This window comes from Psittacula echo (genome assembly GCF_963264785.1).
Source record: "Psittacula echo genome assembly, chromosome: 5".
NCBI classification, from domain to species: domain Eukaryota; kingdom Metazoa; phylum Chordata; class Aves; order Psittaciformes; family Psittacidae; genus Psittacula; species Psittacula echo.
In genome coordinates, this window is record NC_137739.1 from 80,187,563 (window position 1) to 80,209,156 (window position 21,594).

The 21,594-nt window shown below is 44.5% G+C and overlaps 1 protein-coding gene across 2 annotated transcripts in view; it reads right to left on the reverse strand.

Moving 5' to 3' along the window:
- Positions 1–6,641: 6,641 nt before the first annotated feature.
- Positions 6,642–21,594, reverse strand: part of SLC35F4 (solute carrier family 35 member F4) — a gene marked incomplete at both ends in the record, with an annotated part of 134,541 nt that continues 119,588 nt past the window's right edge. For both annotated transcript variants that reach the window (XM_080619125.1, XM_080619124.1), the window contains 5 exons: positions 6,642–6,883; positions 9,616–9,705; positions 11,415–11,607; positions 13,455–13,580; positions 20,919–21,138. In XM_080619125.1, the coding sequence (XP_080475251.1) occupies positions 6,642–6,883; positions 9,616–9,705; positions 11,415–11,607; positions 13,455–13,580; positions 20,919–21,138 (871 nt within the window). The remainder of the gene's footprint in view (positions 6,884–9,615; positions 9,706–11,414; positions 11,608–13,454; positions 13,581–20,918; positions 21,139–21,594) is intronic.

Genomic DNA, 21,594 nt, shown 5'->3' on the forward strand with positions numbered 1-21,594 from the left:
GGCTCCCAAGCTGGGTGAGGGGTTCAGGTTTTACTCGGAACTGTATGTAGTCATTCATTTCCAAGGTGGAGTGGTTGGAAAATATGTAGGAGGATTACTTATGCAACAAGATTAATAGTGCAGGGTGGGTTTTATGGCAGCAGTAGGGTTGTGGGAGGAAGTCAGGACTGTGCTGCAAAAAGATGTGGAAACCAGCAAACACAGTGCAAGGAAGACCCCAAAATGGCATCAGAGCTGGGGTTCCTTCAGTGGAAGCTTACCCCACTGGGATTTCCTGGACGGATCCTGTATAGGTTTGGAGCAATTATGGCCTCTTTTGCCTTTTCCTCTTGGGAGAGGAGTGCTGGGAGGAGGATCGCACAGGGAAATGAGGGTTATGGCAGAGCCAAGCATCCAGTACTTACGGTCTGACTGTAGATCCACAGATGAAGCACTTCCCCTCCCCAGAAGTGAGGAGTTGAGTGCACATAGCCACTGGGAAACACCACTGGCCAGGAGTGACTCTTCCCAGAAGAAATCCTGGGTTCCTGGAGCAATCTAATAGGTTCATGTTTAAGCCACAAAGTACCAACATCACTTGTGACTTTGCTTTACCATAGGTCACACAGGGCAGGAGGAGCAGAAGAGCGTAGGTTTCGTTTTAGGTTTTCTTTGTTTGTCTTCTCCTCTTTTTCTAATGCAAATATAGAATCAGCACCCTGCTTTGCTCCTGAGTTTCTCAATGCTTAATGCCTGCTTATCTATTTTTGATTTTTTTTTACTTCCTCCTCCCCTGCTGAGAACAGGTCATTCCTGTTAAGCAGCTTGGGAAAACTGTGAATTAAATGCAATGATGGATGTGTTGGAGCAGTGGAAAAGCCATGTGGATTTCAAGCTAACATACATCCTCCTGTATCTGGGTGTTTCACCTGGATGCAGTGCTGTGGCCCTGGCACTGCTGGAGTACTCTTGAATCCCCCTGCTCCCCATGCTGGAACAACACTCTCTCTTGGCCAGGTTTCTTTCCATGCCATATGGGTTTCCTCACCTGCCACAGCCTGTCATACAGTGATTTAGGGAAGGAGAGTTCAAAGGAACAGATGTACCCAAGGCTGATTTTGCTCCAAGCACTTCATCTTTGGGTGAAGAGGCAGCACCTTGATGCTGCATTAGTTAACGACCAATATTTCCCAATAGATCCCGAAAAAGCAGTCTGCAAAAAGTCGCCCTTCCTGCAGGTTCCTGGGGCAAACTGAAAGCAAGTTTGGGGTTGAACAGGGTTCCATAGGCACCCAGTGTACTGGGAGAGGCTTCCAAATATTATTACTTGCAACTGCTGAGCCAGAATTACCCCTTCACACCTTTACCAGAGCTCCCTGGACAGCAGGGTGCTGTGTGGATGCTGGGGGGTTTGCTGGGTGAGCTTTGCATGTGCAGTGGTAATCATGGCTACTGGCATCATATCAACCTGCTCAGCTTGAGAGAGAGAAGTGGCAGCCCTGCTACAACACAAAGTGATGCTGTGTTAACCCCCTCACTTAAACCTGCCTTTAACACCAACTGATGGATTGGATGAAGGGAAGGATGTGTTGAGGTAGAACAGAATAGACTATTTCAGTTGGAAGGGAGCCACAAAGATCATCTAGTCCAACAGCCTGACCAATTCAGGGCTGACCAAGTTAAAGCATGGTATTAAGGGCATTGTCCAAATGCTTCTTAAACACTGACAAGTTTGGGGCACCAACCACTTCTCGAGGAAACCCGTTCCAGTGTTTGACCACCATTTCAGTAAAGAAATGCTTCCTAAAGTCAGCCTGAAGCTCAGGACTACCTTTATTACTGACCTGCTGGTGATGTGAAGCTCATCCTTTTTAACTGGGGTGTTACTTAATGCAGTCTTTTATCTGTGTTTAAGGTTTGGCTGGATTCCCAAGTGCTGTGCTGTAGAAACATGGTAATGCAAGGAGCTTTGGTCCCATACATCGCTGTTAGGGACAGCATGTGGTCCCTACCAGGAGGGTTGGAAGCTCTTTTCACCTTTCTCCTGTTTCATCAATTGCCTGAAATGCTCCACCAAATTCAGCCAGAACCCATAAGTGACACTGATCTCACCAGAACTGGATTTTCCAGCAAATCTTTTTGCAGTCAAAATGGAAACTGACCCCTGAGTGCTCTGATACCCTTGTTTTGAGGGAGATATCAGCAAAAACTCAAAGGTAGGGCAGTGTCATGACTTGGAGAGGGTTTTTCCCACTGAGAGGCAAAGTTTTTCCCACTGAGAGGCAGAGTTTGTTATTCTTTGCACATGTAGCAGTGGTGAATCAAGGGGAGTATTTGGCATGGGGAACAAGCCTAACATTGAACTGCGAGTTAACTACCTCTGCCTTAAAACTTCTCTGCTTTAAAGATAATTTCTCTGCCTTAAAATTTAGTTTTAAATTACAAAAAACAGAGATACAGGAGGAGACGGAAATGGAGCAGCGTGGATTTTAGCCAAAATAACACCTGGACTTTATGAAAATCTCTGTTGAGAGATGACCATTAATGATGCAAATAGGCTGGCTGTTTATCATGCCTGCAGTGTGTATAGGGAGCAACAGCATGAACAAATGGAGCAGTGAAGAGAGGAAGATAATCCAGCACCATTTCACTGCCTGGGATACATACTAGTGCAGCTAGTGGATCCCATTACTACACATCTGTAAAGTTGAGAAATATGGCTTGTTCCTCCCTCTGCTGCTTGTTGCTTGTATTAACAGGGGATGTTCATCTTAGCTAGCCAAGGCTGACAATACCGGTGGTGCTGAGATAACATTGTCTGCGATGCCTGGCTGTTGAGCCCTCAGGAGAGGACATGTGCAGGCAGCGATGCTCAAGGTGGGTTATTTGCAGCATGTTTTGTTTTCCTTCCAGGGAGCCAGGCCCTGGTGTGAAGGAGAATCTGATGATGCAGCTGCCAGACAAAACTGGCATTTTCCTTGGGGTGCAAATGAGGCAGCACAACTGAAATGAAACCCTCACACTGATGGAGATGGTAGAAGGGCTCATCAGAGACACCCCCAGCAGCGGAACTAACGGGTGTGATTACTGGTTGGCATACCTTTGATGGATTGTCAGCACCATCATGCAAAATAGCCTCCATTTATTGTCTGATTTTTGGGTTTTAATGGGTTTTCTTCAGCTGAAAGTCTGAGCTGAGGAACTCCAGGGAAAACAATTACTTTCCTCACTCACTGGATAAGGAAGAAAAAACTGCAGGTTGGGCAGCAGGTGAAGGAGGGGGCCATAGGGAACAGCTGAGCGGGATGAACACCGGTAGACAGCATCTGGGCATGACGCAATGAACGGATTAGGTACCTGCTTGCCTCTGGTGATCTAGGACACTTGTGGCTGCAGTGGCAGATGCTGCCTGGAGTTGCTGGTGGGGGAAGGATGCAGAAGCAAATCCCTCCTGCCCACCCTCAGCAGGGGCTGGGGGAAGCAAAGTGGTAGCGGAGAGGGGAAAGCCTTCTGTAGAACCTTAGCGCTGTTCACTGTGCAGGCAGCAACATGAGGGATGCTTGCTCCAAACAGAAAGCTTGGTTTGGGTTAGATAGTGTCTGTTAAGCCTGATCTGAGACGGAAGGTGACTGCTTGGCTCAGAGCTACACATATTTTCTCCTGGTGGAAATGCAAGGGTGATCACTGGTCCCTGGGAAAGGGACAGGCACAGGGTCTGCTTGTAGAGAGTGTTGAGAAATACTAGTTGTTAGCTTTAGTAAGTTTTAAATAGAAGAAGTCACTTCTAGAGTTATAATATTGTGTAGGTTAGTATGCTGTTTGCTTAGCTTTACCTGCTTAGCATGAGTAGCTAGATTTGCTGGAGCCTTAGTCTGCAAGCTGCGCACTTTCCTACAGATACGCTTTTGGTTGGAATAGAGTTAGTTAATTTTCTTAGGATTTTTTCCTAGTACGGTGTTGTTTTGTTTTTAGTATGAGAAGAACGTTGGTAATACACTGATGTTTTAGTTGTTGTTGGGTAATGTTTATCTGAGGTCTGGGACTTCAGTGTCCCATGCTCTGCTGGCAAGCAGGTACGCCAGACATGCAAACTAGGAGATAAGGAGGCCACAATCATAAGCAGCAGCTGCAACTCAACAAGATAAGAACGGTTCATGGCCTGCCTTCATGGAGACAGAGAATGAATCCAACAAGGTATTAGGTAACCTGAGACCAAAACCCACCATTGGACTAAAAATGCATGTGAAGATTTATTCACGTGCATAAATCATAAGGGTAGCAGCTTTTGCTGACTGAGAGTGACAGGCTGGCATAGTGACAGTCTGTGTCCCTGGCCATGAAACATCTGAAGTACGAAAAAATAGACTGAAATACAGGTTTTGCATGATGTTCCCTCTTGAATCCTCAATTAGGTTCCTTGAAGGATCCAGTCCTGGGCTTGAAGATGCGGCCATGTGGCTGCTTGCCAAATTTGTACTCAGCAATGCATACTAACAGGAAATGTTTGTTATTCCCATGTGTTCTGTTTGGCAGAAGCTAAATTTCAGTAAAACACATCTCTAAAACTATCTAGTAATGTAAATTAATATATTGAGTCCAAAAATTGACTTGGGCTCATGCCCAAGCTCCCATGTGCTATTTGTTTTCATCCCATCATATCTCCTGTTCAATATAATTTACTTCATATAGAATATTTTAAATGTTTACTCCTTTCAAAAGCAGCAGATAAATACCTAGAATTCATATAGAATATTTTAAATGTTTACTCCTTTCAAAAGCAGGAGATAAATACCTGAGCCCATCTTCTCCAGATGGGTTCAGTGCAAAGGGGATGGTTGGTTGGGTTGGTTTCTACAGACCTAATTCTGCAGCCATGTAATGGAAGAGCCCAAGTTTGCTTGGTTTTGTTTTGGGGTTTTTGTTAGTTTGGTTCTGGCTTTTTTTTATATACACCCAAATATTTTTTTAGCTCTACTGGTTGCAAGGAACAGTTTAGACATGAACATTAAAAACTATCAAATAGAAGAGAGTAAAACAAAAGAAGTGCTTTTGTTGTTATTTACATGAATTTGTTTGCAGCAGTATTCAGCCCTAATGGCCATGGGGACAAACTGGCTGCTCACCACCCTTCAGCCCCACCACTGCCTCCTCTGCTTCTGGGACCAGTCCAGCCCTAGGGCACTGCTTAGAGAACTGAGCAGCTTGGTTAGTTTGTGTTGACTTTTGAAAGACTTTTCCACAGTGGAGGTTAAGAAAACGTACTTGTTGGGCCCAGAGCTCTATAAAATAGGAACTGACATTTCCTTGGGATGCTGGTGGTGCAGGGTGAATCTCTCCTGAGAAGCTTGGTCAGCTGGGAGTGCAGCTTTTCTGGGAGAAGAAGAGCTAAAATAAGGCTATTCTTGGCTTTACTACTACTTACTAAAGGCACCCAAAATCCAGCGACAATGCAGGAAGTTGGTGTTGGGACAAGGCACAGCTCAGCATGGCTCTGGAAGAGATAAGGGGCTAGCGCTGGAGCCTGGTCAGGGGAGAGAAGCTACAGGTGCTTTGGTGTTTCCAGGTTAATAGGATGTTTGCAGCTAAACAGCCACAGGCTAGAGCAGACCATGAGTGCCATGAGTGGGTCTGGTTCTTTAGCAAAGGCTGGGACAAGGTGTGAAGCTGCCTAACAGCTGATCATAGCTCTTAGATCATAGCTGATCATCCTTCTGGAGTGGACGGTATGATCAGCACCAGCTCAGTACTCAGTTTGTGTGACTAGGGCTGCTAGAATTCCTACAAATCTACAAACTAGCAAAACTGTTTTCAACTGCTTTAACCAGCAACAACTCACCTTAAACATATGGTTCTCCTGTATTCAGCTATGGAATTCTCTCTTCCAACTGGACTGGGAAGCAAGGTGTCTCAGCAGTGCCTGCCTATACCGCTGCCCTCAGTCATATCCTGGGTGTCACATTTGTTAAGACATCAGTCATCGGTACCAAGCCATGGATTCCCACTGCCTGCAGGTACAGTATTCAATAGAGAGGAAACAACCTTGCAGAGCCATGTCTCTGACCTAACAGCACTGTAGCATGTCCAGGTTATGTGCAACATAACTTTCATCATATTTCACAATAACACAACATAATGAAAAATTAATGTTTTGCACCTCATAGAATATTTAGTCTGATAATAATTCCTAATATTGGCGTGAACATTGGCCTCTTGCAGAAGCGTATTCTCAAAAACCCCAGGAAAGGTTTGAAATGGCTTTCCAAAAGTACTACCTCACTGAAAGGTCATGTTATTGAAAGTTAAGTTGACATGTTGAATTCTGAGATTTAGTTGGAAATATCCAAGATTTGTATCCTTGAGAATGGCTCTACTTTTGCCAGCAAAAAGAGATAAACAATGTAGACTTGATTCATATTTTAAACGCACTAGTTGAGTAAGACACAAGCTTAAATGGTTTTTTATTACAAAACATTTTATTGTAGTTATTTACACCCGTTCCTTGATAAGTGTATAAATGTAAACATTTATTATAGATGTATTTCTCTTATCTTACGGTCCATCCCTTCTTCAGAGTAAATGTCATTTTTAAGCATACAACTAGTGAGGAAATTTAAGCTATATTCACAGAATATACAGCTGCGTGCAGTTGAAGTCCACCAGCCCTAAGCTAGTGGTATAGACACTGTACCATTAGCTCTACTTCTGCTTCTCATGTGTACGCTGGAGTCTGTGGTGTCGTCGGCATGATCCTCACTTTTCTTCTCTTTCAAGCTGTTGATGAACCGCAGGGTTATTTCATCCCATTCCTCAGGGAGCAGCATGAGCAGAAACCCAATGCAAATGATGATGGTGGCTCCCAATCTCACTACACTGAAGATCATTTTGTGCTTCAACAGATCCACAGCTGTGAAGAAGAAATGACAATGCCGTCAAAACTGCAGCAGGTTGAACTACAGCATCAGACCAGCCCGGCACATGTCCATAACCTGTGTGTTGCACTCTGGCTGTAATACTGGCCATGTCCCTCTCAATCCCCTAGAGTGACCAGCTCCTTGAGTTGAGAACAGCTTTGACCTGGCCATGTAGTACTGGAAGTGCCACATCTCCTCTGTGCTTAACCACCTTCATGCAGGCTCTAAGGAAGCTTTATAGAGCTGGTCTAAACCTCCAGGTTTTAATTTTTGCTATGAGAGGAAAGTACTTTATGTTAACTCTCTATCTACAGCAGGTTACCTCAGTGTAATGTTTCCTTGGGCTGCACAGACCAGTGATGGGGAGAGAGCATTACGCAGGTCAGAAAGCTGGAATCGATGCCTCTGTGCCCAGCCTCCCAGCTCCACAACCAAAAACAACAGTGCAGCTGAGCCCTTCAGCAGCCTCTTTCAGGTACTGACAGTTTAATAGCTCTGACCTGTATTCCTATAAAAATCGATGTTTCACAGTATCACAGTATCACAGTATGTTAGAGATTGGAAGGGACCTCAAAAGATCATCTAGTCCAATCCCCCTGCCGGAGCAGGAACACCTAGATGAGGTTACATAGGAATGTGTCCAGGCGGGTTTTGAATGTCTCCAGAGAAGGAGACTCCACAACCTCCCTGGGCAGCCTGTTCCAGTGTTCTGTCACCCTCACTGAGAAGAAGTTTCTTCTCAAGTTTAAGTGGAACCTCTTGTGTTCCAGTTTATACCCATTACCCCTTGTCCTATCATTGTTTGCCACTGAGAAGAGCCTGGCTCCATCCTCATGACACTCCCCCTTTATATATTTATATACACTAATAAGGTCCCCCCGCAGTCTCCTCTTCTCCAAACTATAGAGACCCAGCTCCCTCAGCCTTTCCTCATAAGGGAGATGCTCCACTCCCTTAATCATCTTAGTTGCCCTGCGCTGGACTCTCTCCAGCAGGTCCCTGTCCTTCTTGAACTGAGGGGCCCAGAACTGGACACAATATTCCAGATGCGGTCTCACCAGGGCAGAGTAGAGGGGAAGGAGGACCTCTCTCGACCTACTGACCACCCCCCTTCTAATACACCCCAGGATGCCATTGGCCTTCTTGGCCACAAGGGCACAGTGTTGGCTCATGGTCATCCTGCCATCCACTAGGACCCCCAGGTCCCTCTCCCCTACACTACTCTCTAACAGGTCGTTCCCCAACCTATATTGGAACCTGGGGTTGTTCCTGCCCAGATGCAGGACTCTACACTTACCCTTGTTATATTTCATCAAGTTTCTCCCTGCCCAACTCTCCAGCCTGTCCAGGTCCCGCTGGATGGCAGCACAGCCTTCTGGCGTGTCAGCCACTCCTCCCAGCTTAGTGTCATCAGCAAACTTGCTGACAGTACACTCAATTCCCTCATCTAAATCATTGATGAATATATTAAATAATACTGGTCCCAGTACTGACCCTTGAGGCACTCCACTAGATACAGGCCTCCAACTAGACTCCACCCCATAGACTACAACTCTCTGGCTTCTGTCCTTCAGCCAGTTTGCAGTCCACCTCACTACCTGATCATCCAGACCACACTTCCTCAGTTTAGCTATGAGGATGCTGTGGGAGACTGTGTCAAATGCTTTGCTGAAGTCAAGGTAGACCACGTCCACCGCTCTGCCATCATCCATCCACAATGTTATTTCCTCATAAAAGGCTATGAGGTTGGTCAAGCATGACTTCCCCTTGGTAAAGCCATGTTGACTGCCCCTCATAACCCTCTTATCCTTGACATGCCTTAAGATGGCATCAAGGATAAGGTGCTCCATCACTTTCCCAGGGATGGAGGTGAGGCTGACCGGTCTATAGTTACCCTGATCCTCCTTCTTGCCCTTTTTGAAGACTGGAGTGACATTTGCTTTCCTGCAGTCCTCAGGCACCTCTCCCGTTTCCCAAGACTTGGTAAAGATGATGGAGAGTGGTCTAGCAATGACTTCCGCCAGTTCCCTCAGCACCCGCGGGTGCATCCCATCTGGACCCATGGATTTATGGATGTCCAGATTGCTCAACTGGTCCCTAACCCATTCCTCGTCGACTAAGGCCAACTGCTCCAGTGACCTGACTTCATCTGAGGTCTCAGGAGTACAGGGCTCTTCAGGACTGCCTCCGGCAGAGTAGACAGAGACAAAGAAGGTGTTCAATAACTCTGCCATCTCTATCTTCTGTCACCAGGGCACCCATCCCGTTGAAAACATGCTCAAATAGCTGGCGTAGTGAGGCTAAGAAGGTGGAGGAGGAGACAGAGGCTATTCAATAAGATACGACTCCGAAGTAAACGTCCACATGTACATCCTGCCTTGCTGCTGCATGGCAAAGTCACCAGCCCAGTGCTGAGCTGCAGCAGCAGCACGCTGACCCCACCATTTCTCAGCAGCAACCAGCAGCTTTGGGCTGCTGGCTGGGGATCAGCCTGCTCTCTCCTCTGCATGGTATGCATGTACCCTGTCACTCCCAGAGAAAGAGGCAAGACAAAACCCAAATACTTTCACCATCTGAAACACCCACCATCACCAGGAGTATCTGTAGAAGCTGTAGGAGACAAAACTGCTTTTGAAACTTGTGACTTTGACTATGTAGACAATAAACTTCTGTTATCTGCATGCCCGTGTGTTTATTTTTCTACTAACAACCATGGTACTTGTACCTGCATTTCCAGGGACGCTGAGCACTGTGCCAATTGAGATCAGAATGGGGTATGTAAGCACGACACCAACATTAACCAGAATATTGAAAGCTAGGGATAAACAGAGAAATTAATATGTGATTTATGGAGAAAAACACTACAGTGAAGCTTTTGTCCTCCACCTTGACCCTACGATACATGCTCAGTATGCACACCACAGTGATGTAGTTGTCACAGTGATTCATTTTTAATTTTTTATATATGAGTGTGAAATGAGGGGCAGCTCTGCATGAGGGAAGAGGGAGGGCTGCATGCCCTTTCACTAACTGTAATACCACCGTTATCACACTGTATTTCACAGCTTTGTCCAAGCTTTAATCAGGTACCAACAACCCAGTTTTGCTGCCATAAGCCATCATTTCTCCTATCAGCAGGATGTGACCTTAGCTTCCCCATTTTGGCTGAGGCTGTGCTGTCCTTGTCTTAGTAAGACTTTTCACTGAGGAAAGGCCCCACCCCTCTCTACCTCAACCACACACCAAAGGTGATAGCAGCAGGAATTCATGCTCTAAAGGACACTAAATACAATTACCTGATGAAGTAAACTGTGAACTACGGAGATCGGAGTGAGATCATGGTCTTTCTGCCACGCTGAATGCAAAATGAAAGCTGACAGAAGTACAAATGTACACCTTTAATTTATGGGTTGGGGTATTTTTACATGACAGCATTCCCAGCCAACTCCAATTTCCTTGAGAGATCAAAACCAAACTGCAAACACTTGCTTTTCACACCATTCCCTAGGGTGCTCCTCCAGCTCTCGCAGCCAGGGACTAGTTTTGTGTGCTGTGGCAGCATCACAAGTTCCCCACCCAGACCTGCTGATGAGTCCTCTACATAAAAGGAGGAAGCCTGCCCACTCTGCAAGGTTGTTCCCTTGTGCCTGGGATTATATGCTTGGGTAGATAGCTGGGTGATAAATTATCCATACTTTTGTCCCTTAGGTGCTCACAGAGCAGCTGCAATTCTGGTTAGAGCAGTTTTAAGGTGCTGTCAGTTATCAGCCCAACCATGTCTTGGGATGGCTGCATGGATGGGCTATGTACCGGCCAATTACATCCTTTTGGTTTCCATTTAATACACTTGTAGTGGAGACAAAAACATCTTCAATTATCAAATAATACAGACTTTACTAAAGGAAAGGATGTTGTTACACCTGGAAATTAAAACGTCCCTGGGCTGAATCCAACTATATATTCTGGCTGGCTAGAGGATAGCAATTGCGGCTCTGAAAGAGGGAGCGTTGTGGAAGGGCATAGGGGAGGTGAAGACCACAGGCAATGAAACAGCACTAGCCTTTGCAGGTTAATGCACAGCTGTGTGAGCTCTGCCCAGAGCCCTGCAGCACCCACAGAAAGGTGCCCCAGCGCTGTGGGTGTCTCTGTCAGTGCACACACTCCACAGAGCACACCAGGAACAACAGGGTACACGCAGCCCTTTGAAACTGGATTTATAGCAATCAATCAAACTGTGACAGAGACAGTGAAATACCAACGAAATTATGGTAGGAATGTAAAGATGAAAACTAGACAATTAACATGACTGCTTCACGTTTACTCTCTGCTGTTAATACAAAGGCTTCTTATGAAAAACATGAATCATTTATCAAGGAGTACCTGTTTGCACAGGGATCAGATTTAATCTATGAGAGAGCTCTGCTGCTTAAGGGGGTGGGGAGAACTGTTTGTGCCTGAGCCTGTTTTTGTATTAGGGTAGGAGGCAGAAGAGCTAGAAAAATTAGTCCATTTTTTATCACATACCTAACCAGAGTCCAGCTACTCCACACAGGTAACCCCACGGCACAGCAGAGAAAGGGGACCAGTACTCCACTTTCGTAAAATACAGTATGATTGGGGTAACAGAGATGAAAATTAAATTGAAGAAGCCCAGGGTAGAAACAAAATGTGCCGCTTCCCCGAAGTTTGCACTTCCAAGAAACATTTTGAACAAAACCTGTAAAGGAGAGAAGAAAGGAGTGTTTTAGACATCATGTTTGTCAAAATTCTCCTTGCACAGAGTCTCCAGTCCCTTGGGGAGACAAAGACACAGTACAGCCCTGATCAGGTCAGTGTGCCACAACCTGGCCCTTTCCTACAGAGGAGTTTTGAACTGGGATCTTTGTTCTGATTTCTGCCCCTTCCTGCATTTTAGCACAGGAGGATACTACCTTATTATGTGGGGATATATCATTCTATGGTTCTATGGCAGCTGAGTCTGTGTAACAAAGCTTAATGCAAAATGCCATGAGGAGCCAGTGTAACTAAGAATTCAAGGACAACACCATGCAACTATGTTATAGGATTTGGGCTGTGCTTGGCACTGTTAGGATTTGTGAGGAGACTCCAGTGACTTCCACAGCATGACCCTGCTGAGAGAGGAAAGCCTACCCTCAAAGGACTCACCTCAGGCTCACAGACAGCACAAGCCTCTGACAGGATCCGCCTATGTGAGCTTAAATTCATACACTTTGAATCACAGAATGGTTAGGGTTGGAAAGGACCTTAAGATCATCAAGTTCCAATCCCCCTGCCATGGGCAGGAACACCTCACCCTAGACCATGTCACCCAAAGCTCTGTCCAACCTGGCCTTGAACACTGCCAGGGATGGAGCATTTACCACTTCTTTGGGCAACCTGTTCCAGTGCCTCACCACCCCCACAGTAAAGAACTTCTTCCTTGTACCTAAGGTGAACTTTCCTTTTTTAAATTTAAACCCTTTCCCCCTTGTCCTATCTCTACAGTCCCTGATGAAGAGTCCCTCTCCAGCATCCTTGTTAGGCCCCCTTCAGATACTGGAAGGCTGCTATGAGGTCTCCACGCAGCCTTCTCTTCTCCATGCTGAACAGCCCCAACTTTCTCAGCCTATCTTCATACGAGAGGTGCTCCAGTTCCCGATCATCCTCATGGCCCTTCTCTGGACTTGCTCCAACAGCTCCATGTCCTTCTTATGTTGAGGACACCAGGATTGCACACAGTGCCCTAAGTGGGGTCTCACAAGAGCAAGGAGGGGCAGAATCACCTACTTCAATCTGCTGGTCACCTTCTTTTGATGCAGACCCGTATACAGCTGAAGTTATGGTTAAAGTTACAGGCGAGTGACTTGTGAATGGTCAGAACAAATTTATTAGAAAGGCAAGCAAAGTCTAAAGCTGGGAGGCAACTTCTTACTGCACTTCAACCAAGTCTAAACTTCTGCTCCTTTTCACCCTCTCCGAGCTGACAATAAATAAAGCCATGTTTAGCTCAGCCTAACTCAGACTCTCCCCGCCTTCTTCATCCCTCACCTTCAAGAGCAGCCAGTACTTTCAAGCAGGGGGCAAGGCCCTGCATCACATGCACCAGGCACACACAGGGGCTCCAAGCCCAGCACGAGCACAGAATATGCAAGACAGCTGCACTGCAGAGCAGGGATGAGCCATCCGTCCCTGCTCAAGGAAAGCAGCACTGCCTGCATTCAGGCTCTCCTCTCTGCTGCAGATGGCAATCCCCTTCAAAATACTGTCGATAAAGTGTGGTACCAGGACATGATTAAAACATTATCCAAACTCCTTGCAGCATAGTGATGGAGATTTCATTAAAGGCTCATAAAGTGAAGTCATTCTGAATATTTGGCAGCTAACAACTAATTACCCTCATCGTAGATTTCCTGACATTGCAACATCTCCTGGTCACAATATGAATGATGCAGGAGGGATGAATAAAATAAAACATTTATTTTAAAGGAATTCCCTTTGCACTCATGCATTTTTAACATCCAATGTTAAAGAACAGAAGAATACTAATAAACAGTTATGACCTACCTTATACAATGCTGATGTAGAGGCTGATCCAACAGCATACGCTACTCCAATAATTGAATCACCCTGGAAACCATCTGCATATGCCATCATTACAATTCCTGTGATTGCCATTATTGCTGCAACTATCTGCACAGACAAAGCAAAGCAATGTAAAAGCTCAGTGCAATTTCATTACACAGAAAGAAATTATCACTGCATGGGGTTTTAATGAGCGTCACTAGCTACTTTCTCTGACTTAAAGCTTTCTTGTTTTCCCTTAAATGGGGAAAATTATGGACATTTGGGAGAGATGTAAAACATAATGAAAGTGTATGCACTGACAGCGATATGGATGTATAGTACTGAAAATTCTCCAGAGACCTACTGAAAGAGCACCCATCATTAAGTATTTTATAAGCTAAACATCCACTTTGGAATGTGACTCCAAGATCAATAAATGTTATGACATTATATTCTACTATACAACAAGAGAAATATTTAACGAAACTAAAACATTTAGATGGCCCACCTTCCTGGACATAAGCCCAGGAGAATGACCCTGTATCGTGGAATACCAGTGTACCACTGGGAGCTCTTACAGGTTGTGCACAACAGCCCTGCCAGCTTTCTTGGACAGGCATGACCACATTACTTTATGAACCCTTTATGTTTGTGCTTAGGTTTTTGCCTCATTTGAAAAAGCCCAGATTTCTAAGCAGATTCAAAGAAAGAGAACAGAAATAATTAACTACACTGTATCTGAAATCCTGGGTCTTGACTCCAAGGACCTTGAGAAAGCGGCAGGGATCACAACATGTTTTGTTCTTTGAAAAACTCCCCCTCTCTACCTAATTGCACTCAGCATGTAAATACGCAGTCTGAATCAAAGACACCAAATAGCTTCCATTGACTGCAGAGGAAAATGTGTTTCCTCAGACTTGTGGAAAATCACAGCCCCAGTTTTGAAAGATAGGGGTTTTTATAGAGATGATTATTTTTTAATTAGTATTAGATTAAAGATTTTATCATTATAAAAAGGATGCTCATGTACTAGAGCTTGGTGTAGAGCAGTAGATGCACAAATGCAGATACTGATAGCTGGCATTTACACAATCAACAGCAACATTTAAGGTTCCAAATCTGTCTTCTATTCCCAGATAACCATTAAATCACACAGCTTCCCAGTGGACAGGCAAGGCAGGCTCTCTCCATTTGCAGAATCATAGAATAGTTAGGGTTGGAAAGGACCTTAAGATTTTTAGTTCCAACCCCCTTGCCAAGGGCAGGGAGGTCTACAGAGGAAGAAACTAATGTGGTAGGTAAAGTAGACAGGGCTCGCCTCTGCAAATACTGCCGTATCAACTGTCTCCCAAACTCAGCGGCTGAGCCAAACAGGGCTTTTCATCTTCTTGCTCCTGCAGCTCTGGTACAACTCCTGAACTAACACCAGTGTGAGTTAGATGCTTCCTGGAAAACCTCATTAAACTTCATTTAAGATATATTTACTACTAGACAAACTTAAGCTTCACATGCTTCACACCACAGACTTTAAAGGCATCTTAATCAAATCATGTGCATCCTTTTGCAGAGAAGCCTGACTTTCAGATCTCTATAGTTTTACCAGAAGTCCCAGAAAACACACTGATACTTGTATAAAACGGATGTGAGCCAGACTGAGACACACAAAAATCCCATGAAACAATTTCAACAGAGCCAGTCTATAGAATAAAACCATGCTGCAAAGGACACACAAGACAGGGACACATGCTTGACTCAGGTAAATGTGTCCACACATGGGGGACAATGGGGAACCAAGAATCACCTCACAAGGTAGAACCAATCTCTGAGACTACAGGTAAAAAAATTAGTGCTCCTAAGTCCCATACATATCTAGGCCAACATCTTCACTAGGGAACTTATCTCCTGGGTGCAGTTTTAAGTATTTCCCTTTCACTGTTAGCCCTATTTTACTGGTAACTTAGTCACACAGGTACCCCCTCACATTGCAGTTGCAGTGCTGAAGGCAGAGTCACAAACCACAGTGCATGTCTGTATAGAATCACAGAATCACAGAATAGTTAGGGTTGGAAAGGACCTTAAGATCATCTAGTTCCAAGCCCCCTGCCATGGGCAGGGACACCTCACACTAAACCATGCCACCCAAGGCTCTGTCCAACCTGGCCTTGAACACTGCCAGGGATGGAGCATTCACAGCTTCCCTGGGCAATCCATTCCAGTGCCTCACCACCCTCACAGTAAAGAATTTCTTACTTATATCCAATCTAAACTTCTCCTGTTTTAAGTTTTAACCTGTTACACCTTGTCCTGTCACTACAGTCCCTGCTGAAGAGTCCCTCTCCAGCATCCTTGTAGGCCCCCTTCAGATACTGAAAGGCTGCTATGAGGTCTCCACGCAGCCTTCTCTTCTCCAGGCTGAACAGCCCCAACTTTCTCAGCCTATCTTCATACCGGAGGTGCTCCAGTCCCCTGATCATCCTCGTGGCCCTCCTCTGGACTTGTTCCAAACAGTTCCATATCCTTTTTATGTTGAGGACACCAGAACTGCACACAATACTCCAAGTGAGGTCTCACAAGAGCAGAGTAGCGGGGCAGGATCACCTCCTTCGACCTGCTTCTATTTAAAACATCCAAGCTCCAACATACGATTCAACAAAGCTGCCTAGCTGTCGCCTAAACCTAAAGATGCCATTAATATCTCCAAATCCACCATGAAATGGCACTTGAAACACAGGTCCCCCAACTTAATGACATGGGATGGAATCATGGAATCATATGTACTCAACAGTCTCTCAGGTGTAATGCAACGGTTTGATGAGATCTGGAAGCGCATTAGCGAGAGATGACCAGATGGCTTCCCTCCCCTCCTTTCCAGAATAACACATCTTTGCAGTTAGGGCATCCCAGGATGAGGGCTTGAGTCTCTTCATCAAGAGGAGGGACATGGAACCAAGACTGCCGTCTCTGGACTTAGGGTTCTCACCATCAAGCTGCTGAGGAGGTCAGAGGAGCAAGTTGCATTTTTCAGTGCCTAAAAGGGAATCTGGCCACCATTTCTTGTATGAGCTGGAGTGCTGGAAGACATCACCCTCTGTTGTTCTCCCTGCTGAAAAGTCAGGGAACATCTGGCACAGGACACACACACCATCACTCATACCTTATTCTGATCCCTGAGCTTACATCTTCCTAAGGATCTGTGAGCAAAATGAAGTTAAATTCTCTTAGAAGAATGAGTTTCAGTCCCATTCAGTGGAAAGGGTCCCTACAGAGCTTCTTCCTCCTATTTTGGTTTAGTGTATAATTCACTAGCACTATACTTGTGCAGTACTGCTGTTCTCCTTACAGCTTATCCTAAGGTACAAATACCACAAAAGCCTCAGCCTTGAAGCAACACAGAATTACATTCAAGGCCTCTCAGACATCAGCATGTTGCCTCCTATGAGTTTCCAGCTACAGCCCTGCTATATTGCCTGGCTAGTTTCATCTCAGCCTGCACTATACATCTTGCCTTGCACATCAATTCAGATGTAGCATTTCAGCTGTCAGCTGCAATATTTCAGCTATAATATTTCAAGCAATATCTTCTATAAGGCAAAACAGAGAAGTCCAATATAGTTATCCCCTCTTTCTGAAGGAAAGGATCGAGATTTAACTCTAAGTGCACTCATCGCTCAGATCCAGCAAGTCCTTTGTATTAATGAAAATGAGTAGATCCATCATCCCCAATAAGAAATTCTTCCTATTGGGAAAAACATCTTCCAGTCTGACTACTCCAAATTTAGAGAGCCAGTTTCCTATTTTAATCAAATATTTAGAAAGCCAGGCACTTTTTTTTCCTGAAACAACCAAAGTGATGGACACATATGGAGCACCATCTGATGAGATATTAGATAAAGACCTGACACCAGAAAGCTGCAAGAACATTATTTAAGTTTCAAAGCTTTGCTTGCAAACTGTACACCACTGCATTAGCACATCTGACCTGCCTAGCAATTGTCATGTGTTTGTTTGAGAAACCTGAGAGCACATCCTGCAGGCTTCTGTAAGCTGACAAGAAGCAGCAAGGTCACAGTGAAACCAAGCTGGTTGTTGTAGCTGACAGCTCATTAAACAAGGCTTTTAATTAATGGAAGAGGGTAGTAACTTTCTTTTCAAGCCTCTGAGGCAAGGAATGAAATTAGCCTGCCTCTCCCCATGGCCCTAGAAGAGAGCAAGGCCAACCAACATTTTACTCAGGAACATTTTTCCCATGTGGAGCACAGCAGAAAATGAGGTGCTGTAGTAAAGAAAGAAACCTGTCTCCAGAGTAGACTCAAGCTTTTGGGGGGTTAAAAGTCCCCAAACTACTCTGTATCTACACAATAAGCAATAATTCAGCTTCACAAATGAAACACAACCAAGGGCTCAAACATGCAAACATTTAAGCATGTGGCTAAATCTAAGCAACACAAGCCAACAGAACTACTCAAATACATGAAGTCTTGTAAATATTTGTGCTTGCTCTCAGCTAAAGCTGTCTGGACTTCCGCATGTCCCAGTGTAACATGGATACATTATCATTTGTGAGATGTTCAGAAGCGTCCAAGCGAAGAAGATTACAGTGCAGTCAGGGGTTGTGCTACGTTTCCTTGTGCAGGGGAGTGGATACTTCAAGGTACCTAAGTACCTGCACTACTTTCGTAGGTAAATAGCTATACAGTCATTGCTGTATATGTCCTTCTCATATGAATATGCTTTCTCCAGCTGGTGTTTTTCTCTCTAGGGTTGGGTGCAAGCATCTTCCCACGCTACAGCATCACTGCTGAGGGCATGTGGCTCTTGCTGCAGAACACACACTCCAGGTACCCAAAATGCAGCCAGGGATAATGAACCTTTGCATGCAGCCCCCAGCAGCCCTTCTGCAGCTAGTCAATGCTTCCACAGGCAAGATTATGCCATACCATAAGGTGGCCATAAAGACAGGCTTGTCTTTAGACAGCCTATCTGAAAATCCAGCCCCCCAGCCTGTTTTCCAGGCTGTGTGGAAGCAGTGTGCCAGCACACAGCCCGGGGACCAGAGAGCCATCATACAAAGGGACGTGCGGCTACCATGCACCCATGGGTGTCTGCGGGCGGTTCAGACAGGCAGACAGGCAGACAGGGAGCTGGCAATGCTGGGTATCTGCCACAGAGCCGTTGAGCCTTGATGGCTGCTGGTTCTCAAGCCCAGGCAGATGAAAGCTGCCTTAGGTACACATGCGCTGGCTGCATCCCCACCTCAACATGCTGCAGACGTCCCTGATGGCTCTGAAGCTCTGAAATAGCTGCTAGGATATGAGCTCCTCTGAAAAGTGGCTGTGCTCCTGGGTGCTGAGTGCTTTAGCAAAAACACTGGCTCAGAGTATATCATTAAGCCCTTATTTCTTTTTGTCTCCTCACTGTCCAAATAACCTAATTACACTGCTCTCTGAGAGGGTGAGGTATAAAAGCAGTAGAGGCATTCAAAGCACAAAAGGCTGGGTCTGTGCTGTTTTGTTGGACTTTAGTTCTCAAACACTTCTGTGTGGTTATTAACATCATTAAGTGTTATTCTGGCAGGAAAGCAGCTGGAAAATGCTGCTAACCACCTTTCCAGCAAAGTGCATCCAGGATCTGCCAGTTAGCAGCAAAACTAGTTTCTTTTATGTGCAGAATTTGCTGCTCACTTTTTCTGCCAGACTTTTCCAGTGCAAACCTCACAGTGTTTACAGCATTAATACTAATGCATATTTATAGCAATGGGTTTTTTTAGTCAGTGAAAAATAACTAGTAACTGAAAATAGCTTTAGTATTTTTCACCTAGGTTTCTTTCAGAGAGTAGGCTAGCAAAATGCAAAAGCAATGCTTGTTCTACAAAGAGGTTGCTTTGAGACAAAAAAATAGCTTAAAAGCTACAAAATTTCCTGTATTTTCAGCTGAAATCTGAGATGATCTAGGGGCAGAGAAGAGAAATTACCATTCCTGTTAATTTCTGTAGAGAAGAACTGAGGATTTTAAACCTTCTGTATTCTTTGTGTTAGTCATCAGCAGGCTGATGTAGGTCGCATTCACCTGATGCTCCTGTATTTTAAGTTGTATTTGAAATAGTTACGCCAGTGGCTGTCTTTAGCACTTCAAGATGAAATGCCTACGTCCTTACCTTCAAGGCTACTACGGCTGAGGTCTGTGAATCACAGGTTCACCTCCTCAACTTCCCCTGGTCTAGCAGACCCTTCATTGAGCCAGTCCAACAAAACCCTCCTGGGAGATCTCTACCAATGAGCTCACTTGTGTGATGGCACACGTCTTGAGGTGTTCAGGTACTGTGCCATTACTGTCCAGTCAGCCCATCTCATCAGGAAATTAGGGGAACTGTTTTACTTTAAACAATTTCCTCTTCCATTCCAAATCCCCAGCACAGTGCTCTCTTCAGTGTGCTGATGGGTGCTGCAAGAGCTAGATCATCTGCTTGTGGAACAGGATGCCTTTTCCTTTCATTTCTGAACCCTTCTATTACACTATTAATAGGAAAAAATCTACTATGCCGATTTTTAAAAAAACAAAGTCACTTGGATCACTGTCCTGATGCATTTTACACTTTTCATGAAAACACTTGTGGAAAATCCACCAGCTGGTGGCCTTTTCTGGTCACATGCATCATACCTGGCCCCAACCAGTCCCTAATGAAATTCAAGTCTCTTTATAGTTCAATCAGGATTGTACTCAACACGACCATTAGGCCTTCAGCCATTTCAGTGGGGGAATCTATCACCAGAAGTGGCAGAAATCCTAGCTACTCCTTAGCCAAGGTATAAAGTGAACAGTTTAAATTGATGCATATTAGGAGATTCGTGTATGTAAAATTACAGGAAACATGCTTGCTTTCCCCCAGATACAGGCACACATTGTTTTGTATGAATTCTTTTCTTTCTTTTTGTAGGGTCCACATTACTGCCAGTGAGTCCTAAACCACTTTGGTTTAATGCAAAATAATTGCTGCTCCTTTTAAGCCAAATTTGGCACATATATATTTGTGTGTAAAAAGTAATAGGTGGCATAAGAAAAATATATTACACATTAAAAATAGCTACCTACACAAACAAGGAATAAAATTGCTTCGGTTAGAACTTAAGCATTCATCACTAAGCTTAAAGTAGAATTAATTGGTTGTACTTCAGCACTGTAAGCCAAGACAGAATAGGTTTAATATGAAACTAGAAGTCCTCCTGTTCCAATTTGTCAAATTACACTTAGCTGTAATAGCTTCTTGAAATTCCCTCACTGAATTACTTCTGGAGCCTGAGATCTCTAACTGATCTTCAGGCTGAGGTTTGCATCATAAAATTAAATGAGAAATGGTTTCATGGTATATATATACCATAAAGCAGCAACACTGTGGCAGCACAATAGCTTATGGATTTAATGAAATTACAAAACCAGGAAAGAGTTGAAAAGCAGGCATGTCATTACCCTTGCTCCCATGAACCTGTCTTTCAGCACAATCCAAGAAAGCAAGAAGACAAAAGCTTTGTTACAACAGAATAGGGCAGAGACGTCTGTGGCTGTCAGCTTCTTTAAAGCCAGTAAATACAGGTAGTTAGTCAGAGTCCACAGAATAGAAAAGGGAGCAGTCCTTTTAAGAAAGAGTTTCAGCGTCAGACCATCTTCACCAAAAATCCGACTGCATTCCCTATGAAAAGAAAGGAGTTTAAAACTCAGCTAGGATTTTCCTTAGCATTTACACCAGCACAGCAAAGATTCATTAGACTTTTATCACATTCAATTAAGTGCTTTTCCTAATTACTCCGTAAACCCATAAGAATCTATTCTTTAATTCACACAGAGAAAATAACCTACAATCTTCTTAAAACAGCACTTTCACAAATAGAAAAGAAGTAACTTACCTGGAATAATCACACTCTATGCAACAATAATCCCAGGGACTCACACACAAAGATGAAGGTTATCTACAATGCACTGGCAGTTCTCAGACTCTGCCTTCGAGGCCATGAACAGAGGGATTATAACTGCAATTTTTTCTCTGTAGCTGACAATTTTTTCTTGCTTTGCTCCAAAACTTGATTTTATTCGTATTGAAATATATTCTCACGTATGGCCAAGTAAGCTTTAAGAATTGCCTAAAGAT